Below are 21962 nucleotides of genomic sequence, written 5' to 3' on the forward strand. Positions count from 1 at the left end.
TCCAGGTCATTTCCAGGTTTTTTCCAGGTTTTTGAGAAATTTTCAAGGTTTTGAAAATAGTTCTTTATTTAGCACTTTATTTATATAAATGTTAATTATTATTAATTAAAGCAATATATTGTTTGTTTTAAAACAATTTTTAAATATTTTAAAATTAAATAAACTTTTTTTTAACTTCTTATTAACATTTAAAAGAGTAGATCATATACATAAAGAAAAAAAAAATACGAGATCTTTGGATCAGTTTCCTTGTTTTAACATACATATATTCAGAGACTATTTACTTTTTATAACTTCGATTTTTTTATCCAAAACTTGTGCAGCTTTTTCAGCGTCTTTTAAAACTTTACTTTTTTCGCTTTCTAAATTTTTTATTAGGAAAGAATTTTCTTTTAATTTAAGGAGTTCCTGTGATTCATCATCAGATGTTTTTTTTTTACGTTGCAAGGCTTCTTTGTACAATTTATTGGCGTTTCGAGCAGCGTGAATTAATGATTTAGTAATTGGAACCTTATTGATTCCACCCAAAGCATTTACCGCGTCATAGATTATCCTATTCGCTACAAGAGTTTCTTGCGTCATATTTTCGAAAATACTTTCAGCGTTGATGGAAAATCCTCGCTCGATGTTCGCGTTACCATGAGAAAGAATGAGTGTCGTTTCTAAAACGATTTTAAAATCATGGTATTCTCTGTCGTTATTAAGCACATGCCTCATCCAAAAAGAATCTAATCTTTCCTTTTTTCTGTTGAAAATTTTGCATTCCTCAATTACAGTCATTGATGAACATAATTCTTTGTACTGATGAAGTGCCGTATCAGCAGTCGCAGAATGAATCCAGTTATTATCATGTAATATGTGCAGGAGTTTTTGAAATCGCTCTTTTCCTTCGGGTTTCAAAAAGATGACTGGATCAAGAGAACTTATGGCTTCTGTTAGCTTGAATTTAAGTGGAGAACGCTCATTGATTTTTGAAACAAATTTTTGCAATATCCTTCTACAATCTCGACGAAAAACAGCAATCTCCAAATCGGTCACGCGTTTTCTGCACTTCTTGATTTCTTTTAATGATTCAAATCCAATTTCGATTTTCTGTGAATGAATAAGATTTTCTTGTTTATAAACGTCGACGTCTGGTCGAATACACGATGGTTTTACAAAGCGATCCATGATCTTCTCAAGCAAAGCATGTAAAGCTGAGTATAAAAATGGTGCAAGTGGCCAATCGGACTGGAATTCTCGAAGAAATGGCTCCACATCTGTTGCAATCGTTTTAAAGAATGCTAATTTCGGACCGATCATTGGATCTTGCATGCACTCTGTTACCTTTTTATAACTAGCTGAAGATGGTTGCGTTTTTTCATTCTCAGCGGTCTTAATAAATGTTTGTACATGAGGCAACATGTCAAGAGCTCTTTGCGCTACGTCAGCATTTTCTAACCATCTAATAGAACAGAACTTCATAGGGAAAATACTGGAATTTGTATAACACGTGTACAAAGCTCTTCGTGAAGGCACATCTTTGAAAACATTGTACAATCCTCTTAAAAACTTTACAATATCCCAATCAGTAGCGCTAAATCCAGCTTTGAAGCCATTATGACAAGTGTGAATACCACAGCTTCCCAACTCCAGCAAAACTGTATCGCATTCACAATTTTTCAAATATACTTTTAGATCTTTTAGAAACTTTAAATTTACATTCGGACCGTCCATCGATATTTGTAATATTAGTTGCACATTTAACGGTTTCAAAGCCTCTAAAAATGCTTTTAACAAATCGACAGCTTTAGTACTTCCTAGAAAGGCTGAAGTCAAATACCTGGTGCACACTTGATTCGTCTGATCATCCCAATACCTCACATTTATGTCCATTTGTTGTTGCTGGCATACTTTATTTAATGACTCATCAAAGCCAATCACGAAGCGAGGGCAGTTAAGTAAGACCTTAATCAATTCTTCCTTAAAATAAGGAGCTATGCCGAAAACGATGGTATAACCAATTTTTGTCCTTTGGAGCTGAAGTTTCTGAGCTATTTCGCTGTCAGAAAATATCATCTTAAATAAAGAAACATCCTTAGCAGCAGTTCTCATCGACTTATGAGTGATTACAGATTGCAGGCACAAAATAATCTCTGCTGTTGTGACATTCTCTTTAAGAAGATGCGCTTTTATCCCACGGACTTCGGCTTTCTTCGTCACTACAGGTTCCTTAACAAAAAAATACATATAGATAAATATTGTTATTAACAATTTGCAAATACAACATGTCGCTAATTTAAACCATAATGAGATTAAAATTAATGTAAAATCAAACCTGAAATGACTTTTCAGAATCATTTGCTTGAGGAATAGGCTCTGGTATGTAATTTTCTGATGTGGATTTGGGAGATGACAGTTGCGCTCGAATATCGACAGTCTTTTGCATTACTAAAAGTTTTTCTTTGTGTTTTTTACTTTTCATATGGCTTAGGAGACTCTGTCGACCCATATTATATACAGATATGTCTTTTAAACATAAAAAGCAATACGCATATTGACCATCTTTGGCACTTTTTTTTAACCAATTAATAAATAACGGATCAGTAAGCCACTGCTCTTGAAAAACAGATGTCGAGTGCTGGCGAGGCATTGCTACAATTGTAAATCTGAAAAAATATAACAATTTATTTAATAATGTTTCTCCTAAAAAAAGTTTAACCTTATGCTTAAGAAGTGAGATGTATGAAAAAATTACTAGCAATCTGTTGTCCGAAGTAAAAAAAAGCGTAAACAATAATATTAACATTTACAATGTTTTAATTATTTTTTAAATTGTTCACTTAATATATATTCATTCTTAATTAATTTTAATAACACATATTTCACAGAGAAAAAGTTATAAAAAAACAGCTTGTAAGTTTCCCTAAATCCAATTGATTTATTTTAAAGAGAGATTAAATCTCATGGCATAACCTCAAAGTAGAATTTAAAAATATCCAGTTGTGCAATTTTGAAAAAAATTATTATTACTCAAAATTTGCTGTTGAATAATAATTATTGAATATTTTGTATTTTTTATAAAAGTTATTTTACAATCGTAATTTGAATATTAATTTTTGAAAATATTGTTAACGTAATTCAACAAACAATTCATGTAAATGATTAAAAAACTTTATTAATTTCAATTATATATTTGTTGATAAACTTATACATAAATTTTTAAACTTGAAAATATCGTAAACACGAATCCTAAGATTGAGAGATCTGTCAGATACAAACATAACCTCAAAATGCGTCAGAAATATACTAGAAATATACATTCGAAACATTTTTCTTGTAATTAACTACATAATAATATAAATTTAATAGATTGTAAAACAATCTATAAAGACAAATTTATAATTAAAATAACACTTTCTGATGCAATGAGAATGTTAAAAAATAAAATTTATTGTTAACTGTTCGCGACTTTTGTAGTTATCAATTTAATAATAATGCGTGCATTATATAATAGGTAGTACTTACCACAGTAACTGGCGTATTATCTAAAAAAAACTTTACATTTTCACTAAAAACTCTGAGATCGAACTTATTTCGTTTTTGTCAAACAAATACTGTAGTAAAAAGATAGTTGCATGTTCACGTTCTACCCATAGAATGTTTATGCAGAGTTGGGGTATTAGAAGACTCAATTATGAGACAGGCACGGATCGGGGATCCACCTGTGAATTTCTTTCAGAATAGTCATATCGAAAATTGATTGGCTTAAAGATTAGGACGAACAGAAAGCAGACAATTTAATGATGCGCATAGAAATTGTAGGAATGTGATAAAAGCTTTATGTTAAATAGATCGGACCTAACCACATTTTCCGGAAAACTCGTTCACGAATATCAATTAAATTTCAGTTGGGAATTAAAATTCAAGGTTTTGAAAAAAATTCACGTCCAATTCCAGGTTTTTTCAAGGTTTAACAAAATTCACGTCCAATTCCAGGTTTTCCAGGTTTCCAGGTCAGGTGGCCACCCTGAATGACCTAAACTGACCTAACCTTGTCAAAAACATAGTTTGGGTACAGTTAAAATGGAATGACTCATACTGGAGACAGCGGCGAAATCTTTTTATAATATAGAGACAATATAATAATATGTTTATTGCATATTTACTGTCTAAAGTAAAGTCGCAGTAAATTAAGTTGCATTTCTGTAAGGGTGAAAATCGTTTGGTTAAATCTATCGTCTTTCAAATTTATATAGAAAAGCAAGTTTTACTTTGTACAGCAGATAGGAAATTAATTAAAAAAAAATTTTTATTTTAACATATAAAATTTTTTTTATATTGTTTTAGGTAAAAGAAGACTTTTGTTTGAAAAATAAAAAAATTCTTTGACCAATACAGGTGCCAAAGGCGCTTCTGTTTTCTCGGGATGATTGGATATACGCATATGGTTATACAAGATCAACGTTGTACCCGCGCGGTCTTTCCGCGCCTTATATGCGAAGAATATATCTCTACTCCAGTTTTATGAGCACACAGCAAGCATTCCGGTACGTATGTCGTTGTTGTTCAAGAGCCTCAACTCTTTTGTTATATACCCTTAAGTATAGCCCTGTGTTTCACTCGAAATTGGCGATGGAAGAGAGTATTTTAAAGTTTCTTCAGAGGACTTGCAAATCGTCCTTATACGACCAATCTGCGTGTGCGTGTATATATATATATACATATTTTTTTCCACTCATATATACTCAAGTTTCCTTTGTCTCGCGCGCGCGTCCAACATAAATAGATCAATAGCCTTCTTCTTCTTCTTCTTCTTTTTTTTTTTTTTACTTCTTCCAAACGGAAAAACATTGAGAAGCTAATAGGCATGTGTAAAAACAAGCCACACAATATTCATTCCCCTCTAAAGAGTAAAGAGGCAGAAAATTGTTTTCTGTTATTTAACACAGAAAAGAATCCACTGGCTTGATATACTTGTATATTTATAGAGGGAGATATAGTATATACAAATTGCACTCTTTGAGCTCAACAGTCCATAACCAAAAGACCCTTCATAAAAATGGGTCACTCTAAAAAAAAAAAAAAAAAAAAAAACAGGTTCTCTTTGACGAAAGAATAAACTCTTCCATTTTTTGATACATGTAATTTCGTCATTTTGTGGTGTACCAACCGCACTCGACAAAATTCCCTCTTTCTTTTATTTTTTTTTTTTACGATTGATCAACACAAAAGTTGAAAGTATTTTTTGATGTCCTGGGTGTATATTATATCGTGACCAATTTGCTTCGTTTTATGCGCTTGACCAATTCTATATTTGTTTGGGTAATATAAAATTGTATTGTGAAAATCACGAGTAGCGATGATTCTAGACAACGGGCATCAAGAAGTCGCTCTTCGAAGGAGAGAGAGAGAGAGGGGGGGGGTCTAACGTAATCGGACCCCGCGCGCAGTACTCGGGCCTCGGGCAAACAACAGATCACAGATTAAACAACACTCTACGAGTCCTTCTCCTCGATAATTACCCAGGCCAGGTAATTGCCGCAATCCAGGAACGGCACGCAGTTACCACGATAATTCAGCGAACGGTGATTTCGAGTCAGATTGCCGGGCGCAGAAGTTACGTTACGTGGGGCCAAACCGCTCTTCGCTCCGCCAAAGTTGGAATTGGTTGGAGGCAGAAATTGAGCCCCCTGGTTGCACCCTGAAAACACTCTTTCAATGTATTGTATATGTGTATGTTATACATTGACACGGTTTCTTCGTCACACTCGTCCATATTACACATACATATATATATATACTCTCCAAAACCTATCGCACATCGTTTACCTTTAAGATCATTTCAGTCGATTTTACTTGTTCATCTATATATATATATCTATATCTAAATGTATATGTGTTAGCTCACGCATTTACACCCATCGACCTACAATAACATCGTGTGTATAGCAAAAACGATGGAATCAAACGATAATCTTTGCACGATTACGTGTGGAAAAGCGTTCGCGTCACGAAAACCTCAATTCCTTATTCGTTTTGTAAAATACATATAGGTACATATATATATATATATATATATATATATATATATATTTAAGGGGGGCGCATGATTTTTTCCAAAAATTAAAAAGTTTGAAATTTTAATTGATCGAATTACTTTAAGTCGATATTTTATTGGATACACCCAAAAAAAAGTAATCTTACACTTAGAGGAAAATTCCTCTTCTAATATCCTCTAAATATTTCCTCTTAAAACAAGATTATTCAATTGAAATATAGAATATTTTTATTCTTTATTTTAATGGAAGAATGACAAAAGGATTCCTTTTGTATTTTCCTCTTTAATTAAGATTTTCCGTTTTAAATTTAGAAGATTTAAAAAAAGGAAACGGAAAAAAATAATGTAATCGTTCGATCCCTTTCCCTGGGTATATGATAGTTGTGAAGTTGTTTTTTAACCTTTCAGTTTTAATATTTCTGGTAAAATGTCAACAAAAAGGACAAAAAAATGGATTTGCTTTATTAAAAATACAGAAAATATAGTTAAATTCAAATTAAATGAATATTTTTAACGCTATTTTTAGATTTAAAAAAATTTGGATATTTCTTGTGAAATTTTACTACTCAGGTAAATAGAAATACTATAACTCCATTTTTGAATCTTTCGAATTTTTTAAATCTTTTTATTTACTTTTTTAAAAAAGTTTTAAAACGTTAAATAATTTCATATATGAAATTTTTTTCTGTCCTATAAAAAATGTTAACTTTTAAACATATCATCATGTTTTAAAATTATTTTTGCGCTGAAAATCTCGTTGATCATTACAACTGATTAATGAAAACTTATTTTTTGTATTTTAATTATCAATATAAAATGTTGATAATTAACCAAAAACATGACATTGTTAATGTTATATTAAAAAACAATTTTTATTATTATATTGAAATGAACTATTATAATTTTACTTAATTTTAATTTAAAAATGTATTTTCTGCAAAGATTTTATTATTTGATTGAAATTATAATTATTTTATTGATGGCTTTGACATTAAAAACAATTTTACGAGGTTTGGATGTCGACATTTAATTTAAGAGGAAAATCCTCTTAAATGAAGAATAATAATTTTGATACCAAAATTAAGAGGAAAATATGCATTTATTTTAGAGGAATCCTCTAGATTGAAAATTACTTTTTTTAGGGTGTAGAAATTCTAAAAGAATGACAGTTATGAAAGTCGACATTTTATTTAGTCGATATTTTATTTGATCGAAATTCTAAATGATCAATATATAATGTGGTCAACAATTTATTTAGTCGACATTTTATTTGGTCGAAATTTTAAATGATCGATATTTAAAATGGTCGACATTTTATTTAGTCGAGATATTTTATTTGGTCGAAATTCTAAATGATCGACATTAAAAGTGGTCGAAATTTTATTAGTTCGATATTCTAAATGATAGAAATTTAGAAGCATTGAATTTTATATCCATCGAAATTTAATTTGGTTGATATTTTAAAAGGAGACGCATGAAAATCCCCTAAACTTCATATAACAGAAATGCCATTTGACAGAAATTTATATAACAAAAATTTCATTGGACAGAATATTTATATGGCAGACAATTCATATAACAGACTTTTCATTGGACAGACGTTTGATTGGACAGAATTTTTATCGAACAGAAATGTTACTTAACAGAAATTTTATCTGACAGAATTTCCATTCAACAGAACATAAGTATAGCAGAACTCTAATTGGTCATAATTTAACTTTTGCATCATACATTCTCATCCCTGCTATATTTTTAACTTGTCGGTAAAGTAGACGTAGAGGTCAGTAGTTGCTATTTCTTTCTCGCGCCAAAGTTTGAATATTAAATAATAAAACTAATATTTTATTTATTTATAATTATTAGGTATTCATTATCAATAACAATGAAATAAAATATTAGTTTTATTATTTAATATTCAAAATTTGGCGCGAGAAAGAAATAGCAACTACTGACCTCTACGTCTACTTTACCGACAAGTTAAAAATATAGCAGGGATGAGAATGTATGATGCAAAAGTTAAATTATGACCAATTAGAGTTCTGCTATACTTATGTTCTGTTGAATGGAAATTCTGTCAGATAAAATTTCTGTTAAGTAACATTTCTGTTCGATAAAAATTCTGTCCAATCAAACGTCTGTCCAATGAAAAGTCTGTTATATGAATTGTCTGCCATGTAAATATTCTGTCCAATAAAATTTCTGTTATATAAATTTCTGTCAAATGGCATTTCTGTTATATGAAGTTTAGGGGATTTTCATGCGTCTCTTTCCCGCAAAATTTCAGTGTGCTTTACCGACAAACTACATAGAAAGGAAACTCGTAATAGCTAAAAAAGTGTCGAGCTTTTAAAATATCGACTAAATTAAATTTCGATGGATATAAAATTCGATGCTTCTAAATTTCTATCATTTATAGTGATTCATATGAGCAAGACGATCCGAGAAACGAGCGAGAAAATCGGACTTTTTAATTTTGACAACCGAGAATATAGTTTGTTTTGTTTTAATAAAACGATCTTCTCGGCTATCCGAGCGAGCTTCACGAGTATTTCGTTTTGCAAATTCAAACATGTAAAAATTGAACGGAGGTTAGTAGAAAAATGATTTTAACTTTTATGGTTAAAAGATTAATAAATTACTATTAATATATTAATAACTGTTATCAAAAAATAATAATTCTTTTAACAAATTAATAAAGTTATTTATTATTCTAACCATTGTTAATTTTGATAATTCCACATTGTTAAAAAGTATAAATCAAATAAATTTATCGAATTAGTGGTAATTTTTTTTATAAATTAAAATTAGTTAGGTATAATTCTAATCATGTAAATTTTAAAAATTACACATTGTTACAAACTATAAATTAAATAAATTGAAATAAATAATGAATTATTAAGGAATAAATCGTTAATTTTTATTTAATATATAATTTGGTTTAATTTAATGTCAATTTTTGCTAAGTATTATTTATTAAATAATACATTTAACCTACAATTTATTTGTTTATTAACCTTTAAAAACTATATTTATATAAAACTTTCAAACTAATAATCTTAACTATATATTAGATAAAATTAAACTTTTGAAAATGCTAATATACCTCTCTAAGGATCTTTTAAGATTTTGAGTTTCTTTTAATAATGTCGACCTTCATAAATGTCTATCATTTAGAATTTCGATAAAATAAAATATTGACTAAATAAAATATCGGCAACTTTAAATATCGATTATTTAGAATTTCGACCAAATAAAATATCGACCAAATAAAATATCGACCAAATAAAATATCCACCAAATAAAATATCGACCAAATAAAATGTTGACCATTTTAAATATCGATCATTTAGAATTTCGTTCAAATAAAATATCGACTTAATGTAATTCGATCAATTAAATTTTCGACCTTTTTAATTTTTGGGAAAAATCGCATGCTCCTTATTTGAGGCATTTTACGTGTAATATGTCCTAAGTTAACAAATTGATTTCTCGAAAAAAAGTAAAACTTGGGGAAATTTTGGCCCTTTTTTTATGCAATAATATAAAGCACAGTTTTTCTAATTCTCTCTAAATCTGAATAAGTGAAATTTCACTTAGAATGTGTCAAAAGTCTTCCACGTAGAAAAATAAATCTACTAGTGTAAGCTATTTTAAATATCATATTAAAATTTTTTCTAACGCATTTAAATAATTAAAAATTCTTCTTGTACACGCGAAAAAATAGTTCGTGAAACTTTCGTAAACTATAGTTGTTCACTTTTGGACGGGTCCAAAGTTTGGAAATCTTTCATTAACTTTTTTCAAGATTCCACAAACTATTTTTTTTGTGCGCGTACGCAGACATTGATTATCATAAAGAGAGTGATGAACGTTCGTGAAATCTTGGAAAAAGTTAATGAAAGATTTCCAAACTTTAGAGGACAGTCCAAAAAGTGAAAAACTATATAGTTTACGAAAGTTTCGCGATATTTTTTAATACCATTTTTTTCATGCGGCTGTATTAAACACAAAAATGCGTCGTTTTATTTGAGTATCACACAAAAAATGTTTTTATATAGTGTTATTTATTAGTTAAATCAGTAGTTTAATATTTTGCCTTTGGTTTTATAAAAATCGAAAAGAATACACTGCAAAAAGAAGTATCTTATTTTAAGATGTTTTGATCGCCTTTTTAAGATGTTTTTTTACAACCTGCTTCTAAGTTATCAAAAACATCTTAAAATGCAATAGTTTATTAAGATATAAGATAGATAGGAAGATATTTTTGGTAACTTGCTTCCAATGTGTCTTATAATAAGATACTTCTTTTTGCAGTGTAGATACATATTCTATCTAATATATATGAAACAAAAAATTAATAAAAACCTACAATTACGTAATCTTAAATATTTTTTAAAAAATATTTCGATCATTTTCATCTAAAAGTAATCTTTAGAATTTATAAAGGTGTCAAAATTATCCCCAATCTCTTTATATTATTTTTAACTACTTGTACATATATAGATAACACAATTTTTTTCCATAAAAGTTATAATCTTTGAATTTAATACCCTATAAGTTTTGTAAAAAAAAATTTAATCCAACAATTACCTTTATTCTATATATATATATAGGTACAACACGTCGCTATCTCCTATAATTTTTCCCGAAAATATTGAAAGTTTTGTAATTTTCCTCGATCGTAACTTTTCAAGAAAATTGGTTCTCTTTTTTTTACTGAAGCTTCTTTTTCCTGCTGCTCGTTTCTCCCTTTTTTCGACACTAATTTTCTCCGGTTGTATATATATATGCTTCTACGTAAATGTTGGTCTATACATGTATATTTACATATTCTTAAGTTATATACATATAAATATAGTATATGTGTTTGTTATCCTTATAAACATATACCTAAATACCTGTTATTATGCATGATAACTTTATTATTAAGAGCACTTAACAATTAGATATTGAGATGCATTTCTGATTTAATCTTCGCTACTTTTGCTAACATTTACAATTTATGAACACTTGACGTCTTTAGGTCAGTTAGTTATATACTTGAAATAAAGCCGAAGTTGATATACATGTGCTACAAAATCATATATGCGGTTTAAAAGTCATGAATCACGGTTAATATGAAAACTAACCGTGACGAAACACAAACAACAACAACAACAACAACAACAACAACAACACACATATATACACGAAAAAAACAGATTCCATCTTCAATTTTTATGTATTAACCAGTAGCCTTAAATTTCCAATGTGAATTTTCATCCTACTAACAAAAATCTATTTAAGATATTTTATTTTTGCTAAACATGTAATTTTGTAATTTTATTTTTTGTTCCCATATAAAGAATAAGAAAATGCATATAAAAAGTTTCATTCAATTTTAGTTCCTATTTTGATATATGCAGTCATTTACTGTGTTATAGCTGTCTGATTTGATTTCCAAATATGGAATATATGTGTAATTTTTGAAAGATAAATTATATATATATATATATATATATATAGTAGGTATAATATAGCTATTGGAGTAGGTCAAGGTTAAATTGAAATTAGTGCTAACATGGATCCTTTATATATATATACACCTTTAATATATATTGGGTATATGAAAATAAAAGAGTTGAAAGACAATATTTTTCGAATAGAGTCAGGTTATCAGTTGGTAATTAAAAGTTCCCCTGATGGGACTGTGGCCTGGCCCGTGTCATTATTTTGAAAAGCGCGGCGCCAGGATCCAGTATCTCATCCTTCTATTATAAACTAAAATACAACATTAGGGTTTCGCATATAACGGGTGTTCGAAATTTTTTTCTAACTTATTAAAAATATATATGACAGACCAAAAAAATTTTATTTAATTAAAAAAAAAATTTTTTTCTTTAAAAGAACTTTTTTTATTAGAAAAAAAATTAATAATAAAATAAATTAATATTAAAAAATTGTTGATACGTTAAAATAATTCTAAAACAATTTTGTTTAATTGAACAAATTTTCGGTTGGCAACACTGTAAAGCACGCTCATGCCAGAGTTGCCAATGACCCTATATAAACGCTACTGCGCTTGCGTTACGACAACTCTCTTATAGGTCGAAAAAGCGCGCTAATATAAAATGCTTAATAATAAGAAAACTTTAATAAAGCAATATAAAACTATTTTCAATATTGAATTTATTTTTTCTGTTAATTATATTCCTTTCTAATAAAAAAAAATATTAATTTACTTAATGTACTTAAGTATATAATAATAATAATAATAATAATAATAATTTGATTATATTTATATCATTATTGTAATTAATTTTTAAATAAAATATTCATAATCTATTATTATTATTATCATTATTTTCAATAAATTATTATTAAATATCTATGAATGTATTATATCTATACATTTCGAAAAAATGGATCGAATTATTTTTGTACTTTTTTCCCAATTCAAATTTTCCTCATAAAAAAGTACAAAAAAATTTCGCTAAAGTTTTAAAAAAATATATATGTATATATCATAGATAATAAATAAATAACAATTTAATGATAATAACAAAAATAAATAATATATTATATATTTAGTTAAGAAATATTAAATTGATAATAATAATAATAATAGATTATATATTTTATAACAAAATAATAACAATAATGATATAAATATAATAAAATTATTAATATTATAATAATAATTATTATTATTTTTACATACTTAAGTACATTAAGTAAATTAATATTTTTTTTATTAAGAAACAATATAATTACCAAAAAAAATAAATTCAATTTAGTGAAAATAGTTTTATATTGCTTTATTAACGTTTTCTTATTATTAAGCATTTTATATAAGCCCGCTTTTTTCGACCTATAAGAGAGTTGTCGTAGAGCAAGCGCAGGAGCGTTTAGATAGGGTCATTGGCAACTCTGGCTCATGCTCATCAAGCAATGTCGTGAGAGAACGTGGTCATTTGTATTTATGTTCTTATACATTTTATATAATTACATAATTTCTATATAAATTATAAATTATTTTACAGAGTGTTAATAAGGTGCCATGGATTTGCAGAAGTTATTAATCTCATAGGGGTTCGAAAAATTTGTAGATCGTTTTGAATGTAAGTAACAATTCAACTAATAAACCTAACCTATAAAATTTATTTATTATTATACGCATCATACAAAGAATATGTTTAATATAAGATTTATATCTTTTGGTATAACAAGAAAGTTAGAGTAAACATATTTTTTTGAACGTGAATATTATTAAATAAATAATTGCGGTTGTAAGTATTAATGTTATCTCTTACAATATTTATTAGTTGTTGGTACTTGCAAAAGTTCCCCTTACTAATAAAATGGTAACGACAACTATTTAACTTTTTACTATTATAAATGGATATTATTGACTTTCGAATTAGCAGAAGTTTACTAAGCAAAATGGTATTCGTAACCACTTTATTAGTTGCCTCAACTATTTTGTTTTCTCAGTGTAAAGATTATATATATACAAGTTTAGGATAAAAAAACAATATTATTACTGTAGCATTACTTAAAGTTAAGAAATTTTCCTTTTTTTTTTGTTGTTATAAAACTGAAGGTTTTTAATTAATTTACAGTAACATTTGAGTTTAATTCTTCCGATAAGTAATTATGATAATGAAGAAGATGGTTTATGATTATTATTTTTTTTATAATTCTTCACTTGTTTATCGTCAATCAAGATTCGTCATATTATTGTCTATTATAATTTTGCAAAATGACTGATGTTTTATTAATTGTTCTAAAGTTAACTTGAAATGACGTTACTTGAAGATTATAAATGTCATCATAAACGCGTTCTTCATTTATAAGAAAATAATTTATTTTCATTGTTTTTATGTTTAAGTGTAATTTTTTCAGGATAGCATTATTTTTAAACAGGTATTTAATTTTTTTTTTGTAACTTATTTATAAAAAAAAGATTATATTATCGTATTATGTTACTATAATAATAATAACAACTATTATTATTATAATTATTATTATTATATTTATTACCACTAATATTATTGTCGGCATTATTGCTATAATTATAATTATAATAGTAAAAACAATAATGTTAAATAATAATTATTATTATTTTTATCATTACAATTACTATTGTTATCATTACTGTTACTATATTATTATATTTATTACCACTAAAATTATTATTATTATTATTATTATTATTATTATTATTATTATTATTATTATTATTAACCTTCAAAGTATGATTGTCAAATCAAAAATACAAAATGTCAAATGCAGAAGTTTCTCAGACCGATGTTAGGTGTAACGTGTCAGTAAATTTCCATAGGTAACTTTTGCGCATATTTTATGCGCAACTCTTTCTATCAGTCATCATACAATTATTATTTTGATGTTTTATTTAATCCTGCGGTAATGCAAATACAAGAATTTCTAAACATATTTTCATTGACAATGTTATTTAAAATTTTACCAAATAGTTCCGAAGTAATTTAATTATATTAATTATTATTTTTCTATTAATTCTGATTATAATAATAATAATAATAATAATAATAATAATAATAATAATCTTTAGTAAGTAGCAAAACAGAATAACTGTACCTTTCAAGAAGCATTAGACAATTATGCAAATAGACGTGAAACTTGAAAGTTTTGGAACATACACTAAGCGCCACCTGGGTATAGAATGTCACAACCTTTTACTTTTTTTCGCGCCAAATTCAAAACTCATTATTAGGTTATTTATTACTACTGTAAATAATATAATTTATATAAACTTTTCGTTTTGAATTGTATATATAGCTTAATATAATACTTTCTCTCAAGAAAATAATTTTTTTTTTTTAATTATAAGAATATAATAAACCCTTCTCAAGATCCATATATAGAGTTATTCAGAAAACGTTTCTTGTCTTTACTAAACAGTTTTGAAATGGTGAGTATAGAGAGGATACTAAAAGAATACTACAAAAAAAAACAAAAAGCATAAAAATTATAAAAAAAAAAAAAATTTTTTGTGGGTCGTGACACACCCGGTATAGAGAACACTTAAGGTGCGTGTCTAGAGGCTTCTTTTTGTTTTTTAGAAAGAAAAAAATCGTACCCATATTGAGATGGGCGGAATGCCGGCCGCGTTTTATTTACGGCCACTGGGACAGTTTTTAATTTGTTCTCCCTCGAGCAAGGTTGAGGGCGAGAGAGGGATTTCTTGGGAGATGAAGACAGAGGGATGCCAGAGGTAATATAGAAACGCATAGGGGGTGAGGGGACAGGGGGGTAGATGAAAGAAAAGATGCTCTCTTGGTCCTTAAGAAGTCTTACCACCCTGTTATAGTTGTTATAGAGGGCATCCAAAAAAAGAGGCGTTTCTGTGGTTCTTGAGACCAAAAAAAGGGGGGAAGAGGCGGATACCATATAGCTACTAATAAATCCTTAATTATAATTGCGTGGACGCGTGACGGGAATAACTCTCGGTGATTTAATTATATCGATCGACGTCTGTTATATTAGTCTTATTTTTAAGTGCGTTATTTTTTTGGGAAGGTATCATTTTCGATCACTTCCTATATATATATGTATATATTTTTTCTTATATTTTCAGAAATTGTTTTTTTTTCTCTGTGTCTGCTTCAATTGAAAAGAAATTAAATGAATGATCATTTGGAATAAATTCCTTAATGGCTTCCGTTTCGTTATTTGAGTCCTGGGCTTTATAAATAAGAAGCAGAGGCAATTACTCGCGATGTTCTTCTGATGATCAGGGGCAATTTCAAATTGAAATTGGACGCCTTGTTTGTGCGTGCGCGGCAACTTATTTTCAAATCGATCCAATTTGAAAATGATGAATTCAAAAATGCAAATCAATATAATAATCAAGGCGGCAGATTCAAGAAAAAAAAAGAGTATATATATGTATACAAATTGGATCTAGTTACTTCTGTGGTTATATGGCGAAACAGTGATTTGGAATAACGGCAATATAACGGGAATTTTCTCTGTATATATCTATATAACTTTCGGTCAATTTTCATCAAGCGGAATGAACCCCTTGGTCGCGAATTACAACTTCACCCTAATGGATATAACGCCCCGTGTATATATATATATATATATATATATGTCGATGGACTTTAGGTTTCTTTTGTAATTGAGCGTGCCATCGGTCTCGTTCTCTTCGCTATGGTCAGCTATTTTTTATCATTACGGAGAATTCGGATCTGTCAAGATGTCCTGGCGAGGCTGTGTTAATTACGGTCTGCACGGCCGCGGTCAGAAATAATTATAATAATTAGGGAGCACGCCTCTTTGCCCGGTGAGATGGATGGACGGGTAGATTTTTTGGTATTGGAGCTGTTCCAAGAGACGGAGATAAAAGAGAGAAAGAAAGAAAAAATATATATATATATAGGAGGCGAAGAAAAATAACCAAGGCTCTTTTAAAACATTTACAATTTTGACTTTTGTGTACGCCAGCAACTAATGTTGTACACAACTTAAATGATGTCATATTTTCTGGTTTGAAAACTGATCACTGAGAGATGATGATTAAGTCCTCAACTTCCTGTAAATTAGTTTTCTTAATGTTTTTCAGTTTAATGAGTTTATTTTATAAAAACACCTGCGCGATTCTTTATACAGCGTGACAGAGTGTCCCATGTAATTATTATTCGATAATTGGTCACGCTGTAAATATTGTATATATATACATATATATAAGTTCACGGATAATTTTACAAAATTCGTTTACAAACGAGGAATTATAATTCTTCTCTGTTTATAAATAATTTTGTAAAATTATTAATGAAGTTATGTTTTTTTTTTTTTATTTTAATCGAATAATTATACTATAATTGTTATTAATTATAATTTAATTAGAATACAATCTTAAATGCGACAAAATTCAGTAAACAAAAAAAAACTATAAATTATTTTAGAAGTTGATGCAATAAAGTTTAAATAGTTCGCGCCAAAAAGGGAACTTTCCTATTAGACACTAGCGCCAGCGGTTGAGGAGTGAACTTTATTAACAAGCTGCGCGTGCCTCTCTCTCTCGCTCTCTATAACAATTTTACTCAATGGTTGTACTGTCTATTTGCACGTGTTATTTATTTTTCGTCTTTTGTGAAATTAAATTCTACTAATGTAATATTATTATTAATTACAGTGAGAATCGATACAATAAAGTGAGATAAAGTGAAAACGAATTAAGTTAAAAAACGGCGGTGTGGAAATTTTTAAAATAATTCTTCTAAGGCCTAATTTTGACAGTCTCAACCGTTTCAACCTCTGCAGTTAATTGTAAGTAAATAATATATATAGTATTATTAATATTAAGAAAAAAAATTAAATAAAAAAAAGTTCCTTTGAAAAAACTGAAAAATAATAGCTATCTGCCATGTTAATATTTGTGACCCAAAAACCCCTAGATACCAAGTTTTATAAAAAATTAATACAGTCAAACCCACGTACATCGAATGCTAATTATGCGATTCCGTTGAATATAAGTAAAAATTTTGGAAAAATAAAAATACAAACAATTACCGATCTAGAAATTTACCTTACCGACCCCCACAGCACCGAAATTTTCCTAAAGATTTATTTAAAATGTTCGAAATATTTAATTGAAAAGTTTAGTGAAAATTGTGTAAAGATTTAAATGTCCCGATTAAATAAATGTTCAGGAAAGTTTCGCACAATACATTTATTTAGGTCGGACATTTAAATCTATACACAATTTTCACTAAACTTTGCAATTAAATATTTCGAATATTTCAAATAAATCTTTAGGAAATTTTCCGTGCTGTGGAGGGCTGATGGTAATTTTTTTTTGAAAAATGAAAATATAAAAATTACCGACACAGAATTCTACCTTACCAACTGATGGTAAAGTATGTTTTTTAATTTTATCAACCTTTTCGAAACTGTTTTACCATCAGTATGTAAGGTAGATTTCTGTGTCGGTATTTCTTATACTTTAATTTTTCAAAAAAAATTTCTTTACCATCAATCGGTAAGGTAGATTTCTGTGTCGGTAATTTTTTATATTAGCATTTTCCAAAAAAACCTGTTTTCTTACCAATCGGTAAGGTAGATTTCTATGTCGGTAATTTTTTATATTAGCATTTTCCAAAAAAAATTCTTTACCATCAGTCGGTAAGACATACTGAATAATAAATTTGCTAAAACTTTTTTATTTAAATTTAAACAACTAATCCGATATATAGGAGAAAAATTTAATTTACAGGGTCTCAAAATTGGTGCGATGTAAGCGGGTTTCTTGAATAACAGGGTCCAATATACGTGGGTTTCACTGTAACTTTTTAAAATTTTGACTGCCATATTAGATCCGCCATTTTAAATTTTGAAAATCTGACATCAGATTCATAATCAGCGACCCTGAAAACCCTCAGATATACCAAGTTTAATAAAATATTAATAATTTTTGATAGATATCTCGTCACTTTTCATTTAGGGGTTGTTTTCTTCCCTAAAAACCACAAACGACTTGAACTACGAATACGGCCAGACGCGGGTATTTTTTTTGGTCCTAGTTTCCGAAAATGTTTAATTTTTTTGTGGGACAAAACACGTGTCGGACACAGTGTTATAGCCATACACTGAAAAAAATGTATATTCGATTCAAATAATCAGTTACTTGACTATTATCAAATAAATATTTATTTGTATCAAATAATTATTATTGAGTAAATTAAATAGTATATTTCCTTCAAATATCGAAATTATTGATTCAAATAAAGTTTATTTAATTCAAATAAAAATTATTTGTTTCAAATAAATATTTATTTGATAATAGTCAAATAACCGATTATTTAAATCAAATAAATTTTTTTTTCAATGCCGTACTAAAGTTTGCGTGCAAATTTCATCCCAATTCGAAAACCTTCATTTTAAAAATTGTATCACTTCAGAAATTTTGCCTCATATATATATATAATCGGCAAATTCATAACTAATTAATGACAAAGCAAAAAAAAAAGAGATAGAATAAAAAGTTGTGAGACAATTCTCGTCGTGTTTCACGGTCTTTTGTTCATCTCGCTATATATATAAATGCGTATAGGTTTTTCCTTCCACGAAAACTATATATATATATGAGGAGGTTGGTCACGCTGATACGCCCTCGGTGAAATGATTTACGACGAGAAATCGATTTGCGAGACCGAGTCTCTTTTTTCTTTCTTGTGTTGTTTTTTTTTTTTTCCTTGATGGTGGTATAGATCGATCGATTGGCGCTAACAGCCCTGCATAAGAACCACTAATGAAAACCACTGTCCACGGACCCCGATGTCATTAAGTCCCGGTGCTCTTTTAAGATGGGTCTCTTTTCTCTCTCGCTCTTTGTTTCATATTGGCCGAAGCGCGCTTTCAAGATAGAGGTTGGGGGTCCGAAACCGTCTGTCATCTCCCAAGAACGACTATAGTGGTCGCTTCACGCTGCTTCATTATATTTTTTAAATGTAAATTCGTACACGGAACTTGGCCCGTTGTATATATATATATGTTCGTAGCACAGCCCCCTTTTCTCTTCTTTATAAAACTCAAGACTTCGTATTACGAGAAAGCAGCCGCGGGCTAAAGTCGCGCTCCTCTGATTGCAGGCGACAGTTTATGGTCCCGCTTCGTCCTCAACACCAATTAGACCCCCTAGCTTCCAGGAATCATTGGTAATCTTTTTCATTTTCTTCTTTTTTTCACACTAAATCTCATTTTTAGCGTTTTATCATGATTTATAAAAGATTTTATTGTCTATAATCACTGTTGAGCTAAAAGGATAAATTTTTGGGTGATTATTTTTTTTTTTAAGGTATTGAAAATAATGTTCCATTTTTTTTTTTGATATTGTGGCCTCTGGTCTTTTTTATTTTTTGCACATATGGATCTATTGTCTCTCGAGAAAATTACAACACGTCCACGGGAGGACTGCGCGTTTATAATACAAGAGACTCGTAGCTGCCTATCAGGCTTCCTCTCCGATGAACAGAGAGACACACACATATATATATGAGAAGGCGGGGACCCGGGGGCCCCGGTTAATGGGATCGGATCTTTCTTCTCTTCACGTTAGAATGAGATGATGATATACATGCAATTCTCAGGAGGTACTGCGAGAGGATAAAAAAAAACAGAGAAAGAAAGAACCGACGACAACACCCAATGAACGACCGCAGAAAAACTCAAGCAATTTGAGTCCCTGTTGCTTATTACCAATCGCCTCGTCAGTCACAAATTGGTTTGGACCCCGCGTTCATCCAGTGTGGTATTCATGTATAGCAACAGAAATGCATATATTTTATGATATTAACGTTGACGAAAAATTTCGACAAAAGAAAAAAAAAAAAAAAAAATTCCTGTTAAACACCTCTATTTAATACTAATTTGTTGTTTACGGACCAGGCATTTACCACCTGGTTTGAAGATAAATTTTTTTACACACAGTTTATCACAATATTGCTAAGATGACAAACCAGTAGCGATTGGGATATGCTTATTATTATATAGTTACTGATCGGATATTTATTCAAATGAATGCAGATTACGGTGGCAAGGTTTCAATACCACCGACAACATCAGTTAATGGGAATAAATTGCTACCGGGCGTGTGCGTCAATACACTCGATTCTCCTGCTCTTACATATACTTAATTCCTTTTTCTTTTTTAGAGAGTGAAAATTTAAAGTCAATTATTTGATTTTGTTGATAAATTCTCAAAAATATTCCGTTTTTGAAAAAAAAAGATCTGTAAATAATGTAAATGAAGTAAGCAAAAGATTTTGCCGTAAGGGTCTGTGTAGGATAAAAAGAGATAGAAAATAGAACCAATGTTTGTCTCTTTCTAGTTACGCATGCGCAGTAGCTAAGAAACTTCGGATAGTAAAGTGTCATGGCTGACAGTATTTTTAAATCACCTGGGTGAATCGAATGATGAAAGGGGAGCATTTCGTGTGACGTCACTGCTATGTAAAACTACTAAATTCAAGTAGTGCTAGTTACAACAGTTTAATAGTAACTCGCTGACTTCAGCAGTAAATTGCACGTTCGGTACATTTCGTGTCGGCACGAATCATTGCGAAGCATTTTATGTAAACATATACAAGATTTAGATTGCTGATCGGTTTTAAATTAAAGTATTAACAATTTGTGTTTACGAAAGTTTGTAATAATCAGTGACAGTGCGAAAAAGACAATCTGTGAATTGTGAGGATAACAAGTGATTTTATTACTGGTGAGCAAAATTATTACTTTTATTGTGATGTCAAATTGTAATTTTTAGCGAATGTTATAGGTTAGGTACGTCACTTTTACAAGTTTCTTATTTCTTTATTTGTTTTTTGTCAATTTTTTTTAATGTTCACTTCATAGAAATTTTATTTGCTCGAATTTCCTTTAACATAATAGGCATTTTAAAGAATTTTTATTGGATAAAATTTCATTGCATAGAATTTTCATTTTTATTCTTTCAGATGAATTTTCATTTTTTCGAATTTTAATTTGATACAATTTCAATATAACTGATTTTTCATACTATAGAATTTTTACTTAACCGAAAAATCATTTAACAGAATTTCTAATTATTAGAATTTTCATTTGTCCGAAATTGCAAATGGCCGAAACAACAATCGATTTTGGCGTTATTTTTAAAATCAACCAATCAAAAAATTATCTATAAAATTGTGGTTGATTGATTTTAAAAATCGCGCCGAATTCGATTGTTTGTTCGGCCATTTGCAATTTCGGACAAATGAAAATTCTATCAATTAGAAATTCTGTTAAATAACTTTTCGGTTAAGTAAAAATTCAGTAGTATGAAAAATCGGTTATATGGAAATTATATCAAACAAAAATTCGAACAAATGAAAATTTATCTGAAAAAAATTCTATTCAATGAAATTCTACCCAATAAAAA

The 21962-nt window shown here is 28.9% G+C and overlaps 2 protein-coding genes and 1 long non-coding RNA gene across 7 annotated transcripts in view; 1 reads left to right on the top strand and 2 right to left on the bottom strand.

Moving 5' to 3' along the window:
- LOC127283956 (zinc finger protein basonuclin-1-like) overlaps positions 1 to 21962 on the bottom strand; it is a 528269-nt gene that overhangs the window by 208330 nt on the left and 297977 nt on the right. The window lies entirely within an intron of this gene.
- Positions 1 to 21962, top strand: part of LOC127283969 (uncharacterized) — a 113419-nt gene that overhangs the window by 60445 nt on the left and 31012 nt on the right. For all 3 annotated transcript variants that reach the window (XR_007843412.1, XR_007843411.1, XR_007843413.1), the window contains 2 exons: positions 13063 to 13140; positions 17202 to 17335. This is a non-coding gene — a long non-coding RNA (uncharacterized LOC127283969). The remainder of the gene's footprint in view (positions 1 to 13062; positions 13141 to 17201; positions 17336 to 21962) is intronic.
- On the bottom strand, positions 240 to 3789 carry LOC127283960 (uncharacterized). Its single transcript, XM_051309170.1, has 3 exons — positions 3508 to 3789; positions 2318 to 2648; positions 240 to 2211 (listed from the first exon to the last, which is right to left on the bottom strand). Exons 2-3 carry the CDS (start codon positions 2630 to 2632, stop codon positions 277 to 279), a joined length of 2250 nt encoding a protein of 749 aa, XP_051165127.1. The 5' UTR covers positions 2633 to 2648; positions 3508 to 3789; the 3' UTR covers positions 240 to 276.

Source organism: Leptopilina boulardi, unplaced genomic scaffold (genome assembly GCF_019393585.1).
Source record: "Leptopilina boulardi isolate dan_hultmark-lab unplaced genomic scaffold, ZJU_Lbou_2.1 LbouV2_316, whole genome shotgun sequence".
NCBI classification, from domain to species: domain Eukaryota; kingdom Metazoa; phylum Arthropoda; class Insecta; order Hymenoptera; family Figitidae; genus Leptopilina; species Leptopilina boulardi.